This window comes from Rhinoraja longicauda, chromosome 6 (genome assembly GCF_053455715.1).
Source record: "Rhinoraja longicauda isolate Sanriku21f chromosome 6, sRhiLon1.1, whole genome shotgun sequence".
Lineage (NCBI taxonomy): Eukaryota > Metazoa > Chordata > Chondrichthyes > Rajiformes > Arhynchobatidae > Rhinoraja > Rhinoraja longicauda.
The window spans coordinates 77844757-77861401 of record NC_135958.1 but is presented as its reverse complement, the minus strand read 5'-3'; the positions used below and the strand labels follow the sequence as shown (position 1 = coordinate 77861401).

Here is a 16645-nt window from a genome sequence, read left to right as displayed (position 1 = left end):
ACCGCTGGCGACAACTGTGATTGTAAATAATAAGCTCAGAGTTTTAACTTCTGAAGTGGATGTAAAATCTGGAAAGTTAGATACAGCAGGCTGGGGTAACTCAGCGGGACAGGCAGCATCTCTGGAGAGAAGGGATGGGGGAGGTCTCGGGTCGAGACCCTTCTTCAGTCAGAGTTACTCCAGCATTTTGTGTCTTGTCTTCGATTTAAACCAGCACCTGCAGTTCTTTCCTACACAAGCTGTCCTCGGCCAGATGTGACCGTCCGGCGGGCTTTAGGACCGCGCTGGGCCCCTCGCTGACCACCTGAAATGAAACTGAGACGCTGCTCACCTGTGACTAAATGTTTCCAGGAACAACCACATCTGGGGGGCTTTGCATTTAGTAACCGAAAGCACTTTATATCCAGTGTCACTGGCCGGCGTTATGGAGCTCGGCTTGATTGCAATCTTGCAAAATAGTGCATGCAGATGGAAAATGTGATCATAAGGTCATAAGTGATAGGAGCAGAATTAGGCCATTCGGCCCCATCAAGTCTACTCCGCCATTCAATCGTGGCTGATCTATCTCTCCCCCCCCCCCCATAACCCCTGATACCCGCACTATTCAAAAATCTATCTATCTCTGCCTTAAATATATCCACTGTCTGAAGAAGGGTCTCGACCTGAAACGTCTCCCGAGATGCTGCCTGACCTGCTGAGTTACTCCAGCATTTTGTGAATAAATACCTTCCACTGACTTGGCCTCCACACCCTTCTGTGGCGAAGAATTCCACAGATTCACCACCCTCTGACGAAATAAATTCCTCCTCATCTCCTTCCTAAAAGGACGTCCTTTAATTCTGAGGCTGTGACCTCTGGTCCTAGACTCTCCCACTATTGGAAACATCCTCTCCACATCCACTCTATCCAGGGCCGATTCATTTCTCCACCTGATTGTTAATGTGGGCATTGGACTTTGTCTGTGGAACTGGAGCGCTACAATGTTGAGAACTATATTCTGCACTCTGTATCTTCCCCTTTTTGCTCTACCTATTGCGCTTGAATTTGAACTGATGTGTGGGTATATGTGATCTGTTTGGCTGGCATGCAGAAGGGTCTCGACCCCAAACGTCACCGATTCCTTCTCTCCAGAGATGCTGCCTGTCTCGCTGAGTTACTCCAGCTTTTTGTGCCTGTCTTTGGTGTAAACCGACATCTGCTGTTCCATCTTACACAGTTACAAGCTTTGTTTTTGCAATGCTATCCAACGAGGTCAGATTGCATAGACCATGCATGAAAACAACCAAGGCAAACTCGAGTCCAATCGGTAGAGCAAAGGGGAAGATTCAGAGTGCAGAATATAGTTCTCAGCATTGTCTCGCATCAGCTCCACAGAAAACAACCAGAGAGAGGGGAGGGGGTAGTGGAGAGGGCACAGAGAATGTGGAGGGGGGTATGGAGGGGTTGGGGGGAGAATAAAGCCCTTGCCTGTTCAACCTCTCCCTACAGCTCAGGCTGTGTAGTTCTGGCAACATCCTGGTAAATCCTTTCTACACCCTTTCCAGCTTAACAACATCTTTAACATATCCCCTAACAGCATATAACACAGTGTCCACAATGTTCTTAAGAAGGCTGGAGTAACTCAGCGGGTCAGGCAGCATCTCCGGAGAAAAGGAATAGGTGACGTTTCAGGTCGGGACCCTTCTTCGTCCTTCGAATCTTTTCTGCACCCTTTCCATCTTTCCTATCACAGGGTGACCAAATCCCCAATTCAATATTCTTAAGATAAGACACAAAATGCCGGAGAAACTCTATGGGTCAGGAGAGAAGGAACCGGTGGCATTTCGGGCCAAGACCCTTCCTCAAATCTTTCCCACACCCTTTCCAGCTTAACATCTTTCTTATACTGTAACATGGTGACCAAAACCGAATGCTATAATCTTAAGATGGACACAAAATGCTGGAGTAACTCAGGGTGGTGAATCTGTGGAATTCTTTACCACAGAAGGCAGTGGAGGCCAAGTCAACTGGTGTTTTTAAGGCAGAGATAGATAGATCCTTGATTAGTACAGGTGTCAGGGGTTATGGGAAGAAGGCAGGAAAATGGGGTTAGGAGGGAGAGATAGATCGGCCATGATTGAATGGCGGAGTAGACCTGATGGGCTGAATGGCCTAATTCTGCTCCTATCACTTTTGACATTTTGGGTCGGGACTGTTCTCAGTCTTTAAATCTTTCTGCACCCCTTTCAGGTTAACATCATCTTTCCCATAACAAGGTGTCCAAAACTGAGGACTACTCTCTAGTGCAGTGTGCCGTGTTAGTGAAGAATGGGTCGACTGGGCTTGTATGCACTGGAATTTAGAAGGATGAGAGGGGATCTTATAGAAACACGTAAAAATACTTAAGGGATTGCACAGGCTAGATGCAGGAACAAATATTGCTAATGTTGGGGGAAGTCCAGAACCAGGTTCACACAGTTTAAGAATAAGGGGTAGGCCATTTAGGACTGAGATGAGGAACGTTTTTGCCCAGAGTTTCTGTGGAATCTGTGGAATTCTCTGCCACAGAAGGCAGTGGAGGCCAATTCACTGGATGTTTTCAAGAGAGAGTTAGACATAGGTGTTAGGGCTAACGGAATCAAGGGATATGGGAGAAAGCAGGAACGGGGGTACTGATTTAGGTTGACCAGCGATGATCATATTGAGCGGCGGTGCTGGCTCGAAGGGCCGAGTGGCCCACTCCTGCACCTATTGTCTCTGTGTCAATGTTTCTGTGTGTGTGTCTGTTGCAGGCCGTCTGTGTGAAGGACATCTTGCCCAGTTTGCAGACGTGCGAGTTGGTGGCTGAAGGACCTCAACACCTTTCAGTGCAAGGCCGACGTCTTCCTCTCTCTGGACAGTCAGGGCTGTGGCAATGTCTGACCGCCCCTCTCCACTGCACCACTGCGAGATCCCCCCCCCCCCCACTCCACCTGGCACCAAATGTTTTTATCTCCACTCATTCCCGAAGAGTCGGACAACCAACCTCTCCAACTCCAAACTCGACGACCAGTCAAAATCTACTGTCTGTTTAAAACAAAATCAACCAACGTGTTTGTAACTGAGCGGGTTGCCGGGTTGTTTTTGATTATCTCTATATAAATACATTACAGAATGTATGCAGAATGATTACATAAATGAACCATGCATTGGTAATGTTGTCTGTAATGGCACAGGTGATTAAATTTCAGCCGTAAAAAATCTGTGTCTCTGCTGCTGTCTGAAACCGATTTTCGAACACTGTTCTGATTTACTGCGTGTGACACTAATAAACTGGTGTGTAATAATGTGACTGGCGTGTAAAAATAATAAGCTTTGGTGGGAGGGAGAAACTGGTTTCAAAGACGACTTGACACCATCTATGTGGTTCAATGCAACCACAAAGTCTGGTTGAGTTTAGTTTTAGAGATACAGCGTGGAAACAGGCCCTTCGGCCCACCGAGTCTGCACCGACCAGCGATCCCCGCACATTAACACTATATAGGGACAATTTTTTTTACACACACACACACACACACCAAGCCAATTAACCTACAAACATGCACGTCTTCGGAATGGGAGTAAGCCAAAGATATCGGAGAAAATTCACGGGGAGAACGTACAAACTCTGGACAGACAGAACCCGTAGTCGGGATTGAACCCGGGTCTCCGGCGCTGTAAGGCAGCAACTCTACCGCTGCGCCACCGTGGCCTTTCAGTGTACCTCACTACAAGGCCTTGCTTCCAAGATGGCGCCCAACCCAGGCGACTATTTGGGTGCCAGCCGCAGAAGCGGGTCTACAATCGCATCATTACACTCGCTCCACACTCTTACATCTCCACTCCTACAGCAACACTTCTTACTTTAAATCCGCACACCGTCAATGGCTCGATTGTAATCACGTATTGTCTTTCTGGTGACTGGTTAGCATGCAATAAAAGCTTATCGCCGTACCTCGGTACACATGACAATAAACTACACTAGACTATGCAGGAAGAGGTCATTTAGACTCGAGAGAGAGAGACAGTGCAGAAACAGGCCCTTTGGCCCGCTGAGTCTGAGCCGACCAGCGATCACCCTGTACACCAGCACTAACCTACACACACGAGGGACAGTTAACAATTTTTACCAAAGCAAAATTAACCTGCAAGCCTGTCGGTCTTTGGAATGTAATGTGGCAGGAAACTGGAACACCCGGAGAAAACCCACACGGTCACAGGGAGAACTTACAAACTCTTTACAGACAGCACCCCTAGTCAGGATCGTACCCGGGTCTCTGGCGCTGTGAGGCAGCAAATCTACCGCTGCGCCACCGTGCCGCCCATTTCGGTGACCAACACTTGCAGATAGGAGAGGGACGTGGAAGGGGAGAACATATGTGTCCTCTTTCTGTCGGCCTACATCATGGAACATAGAGCAGAACAGCACAGGAACAGGCCCTTCGGCCCACAGTGTCCATGCCAAACATGAAGCCAGCATCTCCTCTGCCTGCAAGTACTGTCGTAACATCGGAGACACATTTGGACAGGGATAGTGTTCGGAGGGATATGGGCCAAGCATGGGCAGGTGGGACGAGTCTGGACGGGGCATGTTGGACGGCGTGGGCAAGTTGGGCCGAAGGGCCTGCTCCCACGCTGAACCAGTCTGTGAGGAGATCTACATCCCACCCTATCCAAGGTAGACACAAAATGGTGGGGTATCTCAGCGGGTCAGGCAGCATCTCGGGAGAGAAGGAATGGGTGACGTTTCGGGTCGAGATGCTGCCTGACCCACTGATTCAGGGGGGATGAGGGGGGAGAATAGGTAGATGGCTGGACAAAGGCCAGAGATAAAAAGACAAGACGAGCGAGATAAAGGTAGAGGAGGTGCGAATTGTGAAGCCGGATGAAGGAAGACAGGTGGAAGAGGGTAGGGGGGGTGGGGAGAATGGGAGTGAATCCAGATGGGGCATAGGGAAGGGGAGGGGTGAATAAAGAGAGGGGTGGTTGTTATGGCAACCTGGCATCAGCATGGTCCACAGATGATGGGACCGGGTTGTTCGGCTGACACACGGGTGGGAGGAGAGAAGGGCGACGCGGTGGCGCGGCGGTAGAGTTGCTGCCTCACAGCGCCAGACACCCGGGCTCCATCCTGACCACGGGCGCTGCCTGTGCGGAGTTCGCACGTTCTCCCGGAGACCGCGTGGGTTTTCTCCAGGTGCTCTGGTTTCCTCCCGCGCTCCAAAGACGTGTGTGTTTGTAGGTTAATTGCCATCGTTAAAATTGTAAATTGTTATAAAAAGGATTTAAATGTAAGACAGAAAGCAGAATCTTTATTGGACTTCAATTCTTTCCGAGTCTACGTTGAATTATCGTTGTTGTCAAGTCCTCTTTGCTGTTAAACAGCAGAATGAGAACAGCGAGTTTAGAGTTTTAACGGCTCTTTATTCTGAATATATAACCAGTGCACGTTTTTTGTCATCGAGGAGCGATGAGGCAACAAACACTTCAATATGCAAAGCTTCACAATGATCGTCTCAATAAAATAACAAATAAACTTTCCATTTCTTTCAAAAAGGAGGTGTAAAGGCCGCAGCAACCATGGGGCAGGGAGGATGGACAAAGAACTGAGGTTCAGACACACAACGCTGGAGTAACTCAGCGGGACAGGCAGCATCTCTGGAGGGGGGTCCTGATTCTTCTGAAGGGTCTCGACCAGTAATGTCACCCATTCATTCTCTCCGGAGACGCTGGCTGCCTGGCTCGCTGAGTTGCTCCAGCTTTTTGTGTCCGTCTTCAGTTTAAACCAGCATGTGCAGGCCCTTCCCAGCACACTGATGAGAGTCAGGGGTTCAGTGTTTGTGGATCGTGTAGGGCCACACTGCGGGGGGGGGGGGGGGGGGAAGAAGGCGGGGGGGGGGAGCCCAAGCCCAGTGCGGCACGGACAGTCCGTCCCATCGCAAGTGCCCCGTCTCACCCTCAAGTCAAACCCCCATGAGACTTCACTGGGAAATGCTGACCAAGGACCAAAGACCCTACCTCCACCTCCCTGCCCACCCCCTGCCTCCACCTCCCTGCCCACCCAGCCACACGGGCTGTGGCGTGGGGTTTGATACCCTGTGACCGGGTGTCATCCCCACACCCCTCCTCTCCAGGCCGCGGATGTGAGGTTTAAATATCCTTCATCTCTTCCCGCGGCAGAGGCTCCATCAACCTGGCACGCAGCGGGCTTTCTCCCTCTCACACTCTCTCTTTCAATCTGCCTCTCACTCTCTTAATCTTTCACTCTCAATCTCAATGCCCCAGTCTCTCCCTCTCTCACACACAATCTCTCTCTCCCCCTTTCTCTCTCACATTCAATCTCTCTGTCAATCTCTCTCTTTCTCTCACACATTCAACCTCTCTCTCTCTCTCTCTCTCCCCCATTCAATCTCCCTCTCTCCCTCTCACACACACATTCAATCTCTCTCTCTCTCACATTCAATCTCTCTCAGTCAATCTCTCTCTCTCACACACACATTCAATCCCTCCCCCTCTCTGTGTGTGATTTACAGTCAGCGTGAGGGTCTCTGAGCTGCCTTGTCCACCCTGCCCCTGAGGTGGGGAGTGGAGTGGCGTTTCTTCACCTCTCCCCCCCCCCGCACTGCCCCTGTCCTGTTCCCCGGTGGGCCGCGTGCGTGGGTCAGAGCAGGGAGACGGCCTGCAGGTTCTCCTTGACGATGGTGTCTATGACCACCTGGAAGACCACCTGTATGTTGGAGGTGTCGGTGGCGGTGGTGAAGTGGTGGTAGACCAGCTTGTCCGGGCTTCTGTTGAGCACCAGGAACTGCCCGGCGACATAGCGAGCAGCAGCGTCCACATCACAGTCCGCACCTGGGGGGGGGGGGAGAGGCAGCGACTGAGAGGCCTGTGTCCACCGGACCCCCCGCCCATCGCAGACTGCCCCCATCCCCCCTCCCCCCCACCATCGGGGCTACATTGTCCATGGGCTTCAGAGTCTAGCAACCCCCACCACCCCGCCCATCCCCCCACCGCCCCTCCCCCCACCACTGCCCCCTGCCCCCATGCCCACCCCTCCCCCTCCCCCTCCATCCCCCTCTCCCCCCACCCCCACCTCCCACCACCGCCCCCATTCCCCCCCCCACCATCGGGGCTACATTGTCCACGGGCTCCAGAGTCTAGCAACCCCCGCCACCCCGCCCATCGCCCCTCCCCCCACCACCGCCCCTATCCCCCCACCGCCCCTCCCCCACTGCCGCCCCACTCCACTCCCCCCCACCACTGTCCCCATGCCCACCCCTCCCATCCCCCTCCCATCCCCCTCCCATCCCACCTCCCCTCCCCCCACCCCGCCACCGCCCCCATCCCCCCGGAATCGATCCCAACTACGGGCGCTGTCTGTGCGGAGTTTGCACGTTCTCCCCGTGACCTGCGTGGGCTTTCTACAAGATCTTCGGTTTCCTCCCACACTCCAAAGATGTACAGGTTTGTAGGTAAATCGGCTTGGTACAAGTGTAAATTGTCCCTGGTGTGTGTAGGATAGTGTTGATGTGCGAGGATCGCTGGTCGGCACGGACCCGGAGGGGCCGAACGGCCTGTTTCCGAGCTGCATCTCTAAACTAAAATTCATCTAATTCTCTCGTGAATACATCCAGTGAATTAGCCTCCATTACTTTCTGTGGCAGAGATTTCCACCTACCTCTGTACTGTGCAAAATACCAGCGGAGATGCCTTCCTGAGTGCAAGATCTTCTCTTGAAACAAATCAATCTTGTTCAGGAACAAAATCTGAGGAAAAGAGCATTTCAATTTTCAAAAGCAAACATGTTAGCCGACCCACGTCACCGAATAATAACATTTAAATTAGTCCCGGTTCTTTAAGGTCACTGAAATTGAGCTTTGTGGTTTAATCACCTGGAATTTTATCCTTAATGATTCAATAAATCACACACAATTAATTAATGAGCGGATTGGGAGGGGGGGGGGGGGGGGGGGGGGGGAGTTGGGGGGAATTGTGTCAGTGCTGTGTAGTTCCAGGAGCCACATTGTCGGGAGGATTCTCAAGTGTCAGAAAGCAATTCCCTTATCGGGCAGGGAAATGAATTGAAATGATCCCATTAACTGAGCGCTCACATTAAGTGGAATTGTCAGGCATGGCAGAAGTGACCATTTGGCAGTGGTTATTCTCTGCCTCATAATTACAAATGGCAGGCAGCGTTAGAACGAAGCAGAAATGGATTAATTAGAGGTCAGATATTGACAGACTTAAAATAACTCTCCTTGTGAGAGGAGGTTTCAGAATCATTTCTCGGGACCGGTGGAGATTTTGCCAAGGCAACAAAGGATAAAGTAGCTGCCTCACAGAGCCAGGGACTCCAGGTTTGATCCTGACCACGGGTGCTGTCTGTACGGAGTTTGTACCTTCTCCCCGTGACCGCGTGGGCTTTCTCTGGGTGCTCCGGTTTCCTCTCACATTCCAAAGACGTAGAGGTTTGTCGGTTAATTGGCTTTGGTAAAATTGAAAATTTGTCCCTAATGTGTAGGATAGTGTTAGTTGAGTTTTAGTTTAGTTTAGACATACAGTGTGGAAACAGGCCCTTCGGCCCACCGGGTCCGGACTGAGCAGCGATCCCCGCACACTAACACACACACACTAGGGACAATTTTAGATTTATACCAAGCCAATTAACCTGCAAACCTGTACGTCTTTGGAGTGTGGGAGGAAACCGAAGATCTTGGAGGAAACCCTCGCAGGTCACGGGGAGAACGTACCAACTCCGTACAGACAGCACCCGTAGTCGAGTTGGAACCCGGGCCTCTGGCGCTGTGAGGCAGCAACTCTACCGCTGCGCCACCGTGCCGCCACTCAATAGAGCCGTCTATTTGACTCCTTTATTCCTCCTGTAGAGGTTAATTGGCTTGGTATAATTGTAAATTGTCCCTAGTGTGTGCAGGATAGTGTTACTGTGCGGGGATCGCTGGTCGGCTGGTCGGCGCGGACTCGGTGGGCTGAAAGAGCCTGTTTCCATGCTGTATCTCTAAACTAAACTAAACATATTCCTTTGTGGGTACAAGGAACAATAGATGGTGGTTTACCCGGGGGAAAAAACACAGAAAGTGCTGGAGCAACTCAGCAGGTCAGGCAGAATTCTCTGCTTTCGTTTTAGACCTAGCGTTATTTGATTTTTGCATGATCAAATTTGCAGTAAAATGACTTACCATGGAGGTGTTTCTGAAGAAGATGTTATTGCAGATGGTGGAAAAAAGCCTCAAGCTCTCCTGTAAACGATTCTGGAACGGAGAGAAGGTTTAGTTTAGAGATACAACGCGGAAACAGGCCCTTCGGCCCACCGGGTCCGCGCTGACCAGCGATCCCCGCACATTAACACTATCCTATAGGATACACCCACTGGGGACGATTCTTACATTTACCGAGCCAATTAACCTACAAACCTGCACGTCTTTGGAGTGTGGGAGGAAACCGAAGATCTCGAAGAAAACCCACGCGGGTCACGGGGAGAACGTACAAACTCCGTACAGATAGCGCCCGTAGTCGGGATCGAACCCGGGTCTCCGGCGCTGCAAGCACTGTAAGGCAGCAACTCTACCGCTGCGCCACCGTGTCAGATAGTGGAAGGTTATGATAAATAAATATGATAATGGCAAATATGGTGGTGAATCTGTGGAATTCTTTGCCGCAGAAGGCTGAGGAGGCCAAGTCAGTGGATATTTTTACGATACGATAGAACTTTATTTATCCCAGGAGGGAAATTGATCTGCCAACAGTCTTAAAACACAACAAGATACATGAAATTAAAGTGACGAGTGGAAAGAATTGGGGACGTGCAAAGAGTGATGGAGTCAGTCTACCACAAGACAGAAGGGGGAGGAGTTGTACAGTTTGACAGCCACAGGGAAGAAGGATCTCCTGTGGCGTTTGTTCTGTGCTGCATCTTGGTGGGACCAGTCTGTTGCTGAAGGTGCTCCTCAGGTTGGCCAGTGTGTCACGGAGGGGGTGAGCTGTATTGTTAAGGCAGAGATAGATAGATAGATTCTTGATCAGTGCGGGTGTCAGGGGTTGTGGGGAGAAGGCAGGAGAATGGGGATAGGAGGAAGAGATAGATCAGCCATGATTGAATGGCGGAGTAGACTTGATGGGCCGAATGGCCTAATCCTGATCCGACCACTTATGACCTTATGAAAATAACACACAGCTGCCCACTGTTGCCTGAAGGTCACACAGACCCATGGAATGAGGACCACTTTATCCGTATCCAAATGGGTCGGCACAGTGGCGCAGCGGTAGAGTTGCTGCCTCACAGCGGCAGAGACCCTGGTTCGATCCCGACTACGGGTGCTGTCTCTACGGAGCTTGTACGTGACCCGCGTGGGTTTTCACCGGGCACTCCGGTTTCCTCCCACACCCCAAAGACGCGCGGGTTTGTCGGTTAACTGGCTTCGGTAAAATTGTAAATTGTCTGTGGTGTGTGTAGGATAGTGCTGGTGTACGGGGTGATCGCTGGTCAGCACGGACTCGCTGGGACGAAGGGCCTGTTTCTGCGCTGTCACCTCCATCTCCAAATGAAAGGCCCAGATGGAGTGGATGTGGAGAGGATGCTTCCGCTAGTGGGAGAGTCTAGGACCAGAGGGCACGGCCTCAGAATTAAAGGATGTGTCTTCAGAATGGAGAGGAGGAATTATTTTAACCAGACGGTGGTGAATCTGTGGAACTCACTGGCCACATGTGCAGGAAAAAAACTGCAGGTGCTGGTTTAAATCAAAGGTTGACACAAAATGCTGGAGTAACTCAGCGGGTCAGGCAGTATCTCGGGAGGGAAGGAAGGTCTGTCGAGACCCTTCTTCGGACTGATGTCAGGAAAGGGGGCAGGACACCCACAATGCCCCCCCCCCCCCCCACACACACACACACACACACAGAGACGGGAGCCACAGACACTGGGACGGGAGGAGAACCACACATACACACGCATACGTACACGGGCATACACAAACACACACACAGACACACACACACAGACACAGACACATACACACACACATACACATACACACAGAAAGACACACACAGACAAACACACGGACACAAACACAGACACGCACAAAGACACAGACACACACACACATATACACATACACAGATAGACACACACACACACACACACACAGACAGACACACACACAGACTACCTTACCGTGGCGGGGTCCTCGAGCAGTGTCATGTCGTAGCCGCTGAGCGCCGTCACGAACAGCACGGTGCGGACATCCTCGAAACAGCTGATCCACTTCCTCCTCTCCGCACGCTGCCCTCCAACATCATAGAGCCTGCAACACACGGACACACACTCACTGAACACTCTGGCAACTCACACTCACTCAGCACTGTGGCAACTCACACACACACACACTGTGGCAACTCACACTCACACTGAACACTGTGGTAACTCACACTCACACACTGAACACTGTGGCAACTCACATTCTGAACACTGTGGCAACTCACACTCACACACACTGTGGCAACTCACACTCACACACACTGTGGTAACTCACACTCACACTGAACACTGTGGCAACTCACACTCACACTGTGGCAACTCATACTCACACACACACTGAACACTGTGGCAACTCACACTCACACACTGTGGCAACTCACACTCAAACACTGTGGCAACTCACACTCACACACTGTGGCAACTCACACTCACACACTGTGGCAACTCACACTCACACTGTGGCAACTCACACTCACACACACACTGAACACTGTGGCAACTCACACTCACACACACGTAACACTGTGGCAACTCACACTCACACACACGTAACACTGTGGCAACTCACACACACCCTAAACACTGTGGCAACTCACACACACACGCAGTGGCAATTCACACACACTCACACACACTGAACACTGTGGCAACTCACACACACTGAACACTGTGGCAATCCACACATACACACACACACTGAACACTATGGCAACTCACACTCACACTCACTGAACACTGTGGCAACTCACACTCACACACACTGAACACTATGGCAACTCACACACACTAAACACCGTGGTCACGGTGGCGCAGCAGTAGAGTTGCTGCCTTACAGCGAATGCAGCGCCGGAGACCCAGGTCTGTGCGGAGTTTGTACGTTTTCTCTGGGTGCTCTGGTTTCCTCCCACACTCCAAAGACGTGCAGGTATGTCGGTTAATTGTCTTGGTAAATGTAAAAACTGTTCCTAGTGGGTGTAGGATAGTGTAAATGTGTGGGGATCGCTGGTGGGCGTGGACCCGGTGGGCCGAAGGGCCTGTTTCTCTAAAACACACACACACACGCGCGCACGCGCACACGCACACGGCAACGCTTCAGGCCCAGACCCTTCCTCGCCGTTTTAATTTCTTTTTTATATCTTTTGATATCTTTATATCTTTTTATCCATAAGCCCATCAATAAATGAAGATAGACACAAAAAGCTGGCGTAACTCAGCGGGACAGGCAGCATCTCTGGAGAGAAGGAATGGGTAACGTTTCGGGTCGAGACCCTTCTTCAGGCTGGCAGGGAATATGGGAAACGAGGGATATAGACAATGACGTGGAGACAGATCAAGAACAAATGAATGAGAGATATGTCAAAATAACGATGACAAAGGAAACAGGCCATTGTTAGCAGTGTGTTGGGTGAAAACGAGAAGCTGGTGCGACTTGGGTGGGGGAGGGATGGAGAGAGAGGGAATGCTGGGGCTACCTGCAGTGAGAGAAATCAATATTCATAGCACTGGGCTGTAAGCTTCCATCAAGTAATGGTTTGGTCCAGAGGAGGTTCACATGAATGATTCCAGGAATGAGTGGGTTAACATATGATGAGGGGTCTCGACCCCAAACGTCACCATTCCGTCTCTCCAAAGATGCTGCCTGTCCCACTGAATGACTGCAGCTTTTTGTGTCTATCTCCAGCATGTGATGAGCGTTTGTCAGCACTGGGCCTGTACTCCCTGGGGTCTAGAAGGTTGAGGGGGGACCTCGTTGAAACGTACAGAATAATGAAAGGCACAGATAGAGTGGATGTGGAGAGGATGTTCCCACTGGTGGGAGAGTCCAGGACCAGAGGCCACAGCCTCAGAATTAAAGGGTGCTCTGTTACAAAGGAGGTGAGGAGGAACCTCTTTAGTCAGAGGGTGGTTAATCTGTGGAACTCATTGCCACAGAGGGCTGTGGAGGCCAAGTCAGTGGATAGTTTTAAGACAGAGATAGACAAATTCTTGATTGGAACGGGTGTCAAGGGTTATGGGGAGAAGGCAGGAAAATGGGATTAGGAGGCAGAGATCAGCCATGAATGAATGGCGGAGTGGACTCGATGGGCTGAATGGCCTAATTCTGCTATAACGTGAACTTGCCAATCCATCCATTAATCCATCCACGTACCCATCCAACCACCTACTAATCTGCCCGCCGCCCATCGACCTGCCGACCCACCACTTCCATCTATCCCCGCCTACACCGACCTATTCATCTTTTACACAGAGGGCTCTGGGTGGCTGGAACGAGCTGCCAGGGGTGGTGGGGAGGGGGGGGGGGGCAGATAGGAGAGTGGCTGCTACCAGGCTTTTGGATATGCAGGGGATGGAGGGATACGGGCCAGGTGCAGGGAGGTATCTGGCTGCAGCAGGCAGCAGCACTACCCAGGCCTCATGGCCCCGCTCAGCAGCACGGGCCCAGGCCCCATGGCCCCGCTCATCAGCACTACCCAGGCCCTGTGGCCCCGCCCTGTGGCCCAGGCCCCGTGGCCTCGCTCAGTGGCCCAGGCCCCGTGGCATTGCTCAGCAGCATGGTTCCAGGCCCTGCTCAGTGGCCCAGGCCCCGTGGCAGCCCTCAGTGGCCCAGGCCCCGCGGCAGCCCTCAGTGGCCCAGGTCCCGCGGCAGCCCTCAGTGGCCCAGGCCCCGTGGCAGCCCTCAGTGGCCCAGGTCCCGTGGCAGCCCTCAGTGGCCCAGGCCTCCTGGCAGCCCTCAGTGGCCCAGGCTCCGTGCCCCTGCTCAGTGGCCCAGGCCTCGTGGCACCCCTCAGTGGCCTAGGCCCCGTGGCAGCGCTCAGTGGCCCAGGCCCCGCGGCAGTCCTCAGTGGCCCAGGCTCCGTGCCCCTGCTCAGTGGCCCAGGCCCCGTGGCACCCCTCATTGGCCCAGGCCACGTGGCACCCCTCAGAAAGGCCACCCTCGCAGCCTGATCCACACTGGTGAAAGGTTCCTGCCTGAAACATGGACCAATAGACAATGGATAATAGGCAATTGGTGCAGGAGGAGGCCATTCGGCCCTTCACACCAGCACCGCCATTCACCACGATCATGGCTGATCATCCACAATCAGTACCCCGCTCTTGCCTTCTCCCCATATTGCTATCTTTAAGAGCTCTATCTAACTCTTTCTTGAAAGCATCCAGAGAATCGACCACCACTGCCTTCTGCGGCAGAGAATTCCACAGATTTACAACTCTCCGGGTGAAAAAGTTTTTCCTCGTCTCCGTTCTAAATGTCCTACCCCTTATTCTTAAACTGTGGCCCCTGGTTCTGGGCTCCCCCAACATTGGGAACATGTTTCCTGCCTCTAACGTGTCCAATCCCTTAATAATCTTATATGCTTCAATAAGATCCCCTCTCATCCTTCTAAATTCCAGTGTATGCAAGCCTAGTCGTTCCATTCTTTCCAACATCTCTCTCTCTCTCTCTCTCTCTCTCTCTCGCTCGCTCCCTCATCTGGTCAGTGACATTTCCCATTGCGGTCGTAGGCATCTTGAACCCCCCTCCTCCACCATCTTCAATGTCAGCCGCTTGTTTCTATTCCCCCCCCCGGGGGAAGACTCTAGCTGGTGCACAGTGCCGGCACTAAGCAAGGTCGGGGCCATCATGGTTGACTGGGGCTGCTGCCGTAAGCTGCAAATAACAAGGAGTCACTGGCTGTAAAATTACAACGACCTCTTCCCATTTACCTGTGCACAGATGACGCAAGTCATCACTGTACACAAATTACTGCAAAGCACTCACAGAGACACGTGCCCTGCTAACAAGGACCTCTTCAGCAAACTCAACATGAGATGGTGACGGGGGAGAAGATTCAATACTTTCATGTGCTTCATTGGACAGTTCCACTCCATTTTGCAAGAATTACTCTCCATAATAGACCACTTGCACTGTGTGCCGCAGATAGACACAAAAAGCTGGAGTAATGGCAACAACACAAAGAGCTCGAGTGTGAGATCAAGCTCTAGGTGCTCGCGGAATCAAGGGGTATGGGGAGAAGGCAGGCACACGGGTTACTGATTGTGGATGATCAGCCATGATCACAATGAATGGCGGTGCTGGCTCAAAGGGCCAAATGGCCTCCTCCTGCACCTATTTTCTAACTCAATGGGAAAATGTATAGGAATGAACAAATTAATGGACTCTACCCTGACTCTCAGTCTGAAGAAGGGTCTCGACCCGAAACGTCCCCCATTCCTTCTCTCCCGAGATGGTGCCATGATCACAGTGAATGGCGGTGCTGGCTCGAAGGGCCGAATGGCCTACTCCTGCACCCATTGTCTATTGAAAACCGGAGCACCCAGAGAAACCCCACGCAGCTCACGGGGAGAACGTACAAACTCCGCGCAGACAGCGCCCGTGATTGGGATGGAGCCCGGGCCTCCGGCGCTGTGAGGCGGCAACTCTACCGCCGCGCCACCACGTGGCAACTCTACCGCCGCGCCACCACGTGGCAACTCTACCGCCGCGCCACCACGTGGCAACTCTAACGCCGCGCCACCATGTGGCAACTCTACCGCCGCGCCACCACGTGGCAACTCTACCGCCGCGCCACCACGTGGCAACTCTACCGCCGCGCCACCACATGGCAACTCTACCGCCGCGCCACCATGTGGCAACTCTACCGCCGCGCCACCACGTGGCAACTCTACCACCGCGCCACCATGTGGCAACTCTTTGCAAGCCTTGGGACTGGTCACACGTGACAATAAAAGTATCATTCATGAAGTATCTTTCATTCAGAGTAAAGAAACAAACCCGCACCCTGCATTTACACGGCGACCAGCCCATCCCCATGATCATTCACTGACGTATCTACACTGGGGGACTGTGCCATACACTTCTAACTCATTGTGGACATTGGACTTTGTCTGCAGAAATTATAGACGTGTCCAAAATCATCGGTGGAATAGATCGGGTAGAAGCACAGAGTCTCTTGCACAGAGTAAGTGAATCGAGGACCAGAGGACGTAGGTTTAAGGTGAAGGGGGAAAGATTTAATAGGAATCTGAGGGGTAACTTTTTCACACAAAGGGTGGTGGGTGTATGGAACGAGCTGCCAGAGGAGGTAGTTGAGGCTGGGACTATCCCAACGTTTAAGGAACAGTTAGACAGGTACATGGATAGGACAGGTTTGGAGGGATATGGACCAAACGCAGGCAGGTGGGATTAATGTAGATGGGACATGTTGGTCGGTGTGGGCAAGTTGGGCCGAAGGGCCTGTTTCCACGTTGTATGACTCTATAAGAACTGGTATATGACAAAGTTGAAAACTATATTCTGCATTCTATTTCTTCCCCTTTATTCATAGTGATACAGCGTGGAAACAGGCCCTTCGGCCCAGCCTGCCCACACCG

The 16645-nt window shown here is 52.0% G+C and overlaps 2 protein-coding genes across 2 annotated transcripts in view; one reads left to right on the top strand and one right to left on the bottom strand.

Annotated features, from left to right (window-relative positions):
* The window catches only part of npb (neuropeptide B), a 4557-nt gene extending 1511 nt beyond the window's left edge, over positions 1 to 3046 (top strand). The window contains 2 exon segments of the mRNA XM_078401398.1: positions 2772 to 2822; positions 2824 to 3046. Of these exon segments, the coding sequence (XP_078257524.1) occupies positions 2772 to 2822; positions 2824 to 2901 (129 nt within the window). The 3' untranslated portion in view covers positions 2902 to 3046.
* A 3069-nt stretch (positions 3047 to 6115) lies between these two features.
* Positions 6116 to 16645, bottom strand: part of gnav1 (guanine nucleotide binding protein (G protein) alpha v1) — a 65253-nt gene continuing 54723 nt past the window's right edge. The window contains exons 6-9 of the mRNA XM_078401396.1: positions 11189 to 11318; positions 9195 to 9266; positions 7676 to 7763; positions 6116 to 6849 (exon numbers count right to left, since the gene is read on the bottom strand). Of these exons, the coding sequence (XP_078257522.1) occupies positions 6659 to 6849; positions 7676 to 7763; positions 9195 to 9266; positions 11189 to 11318 (481 nt within the window). The 3' untranslated portion in view covers positions 6116 to 6658. The remainder of the gene's footprint in view (positions 6850 to 7675; positions 7764 to 9194; positions 9267 to 11188; positions 11319 to 16645) is intronic.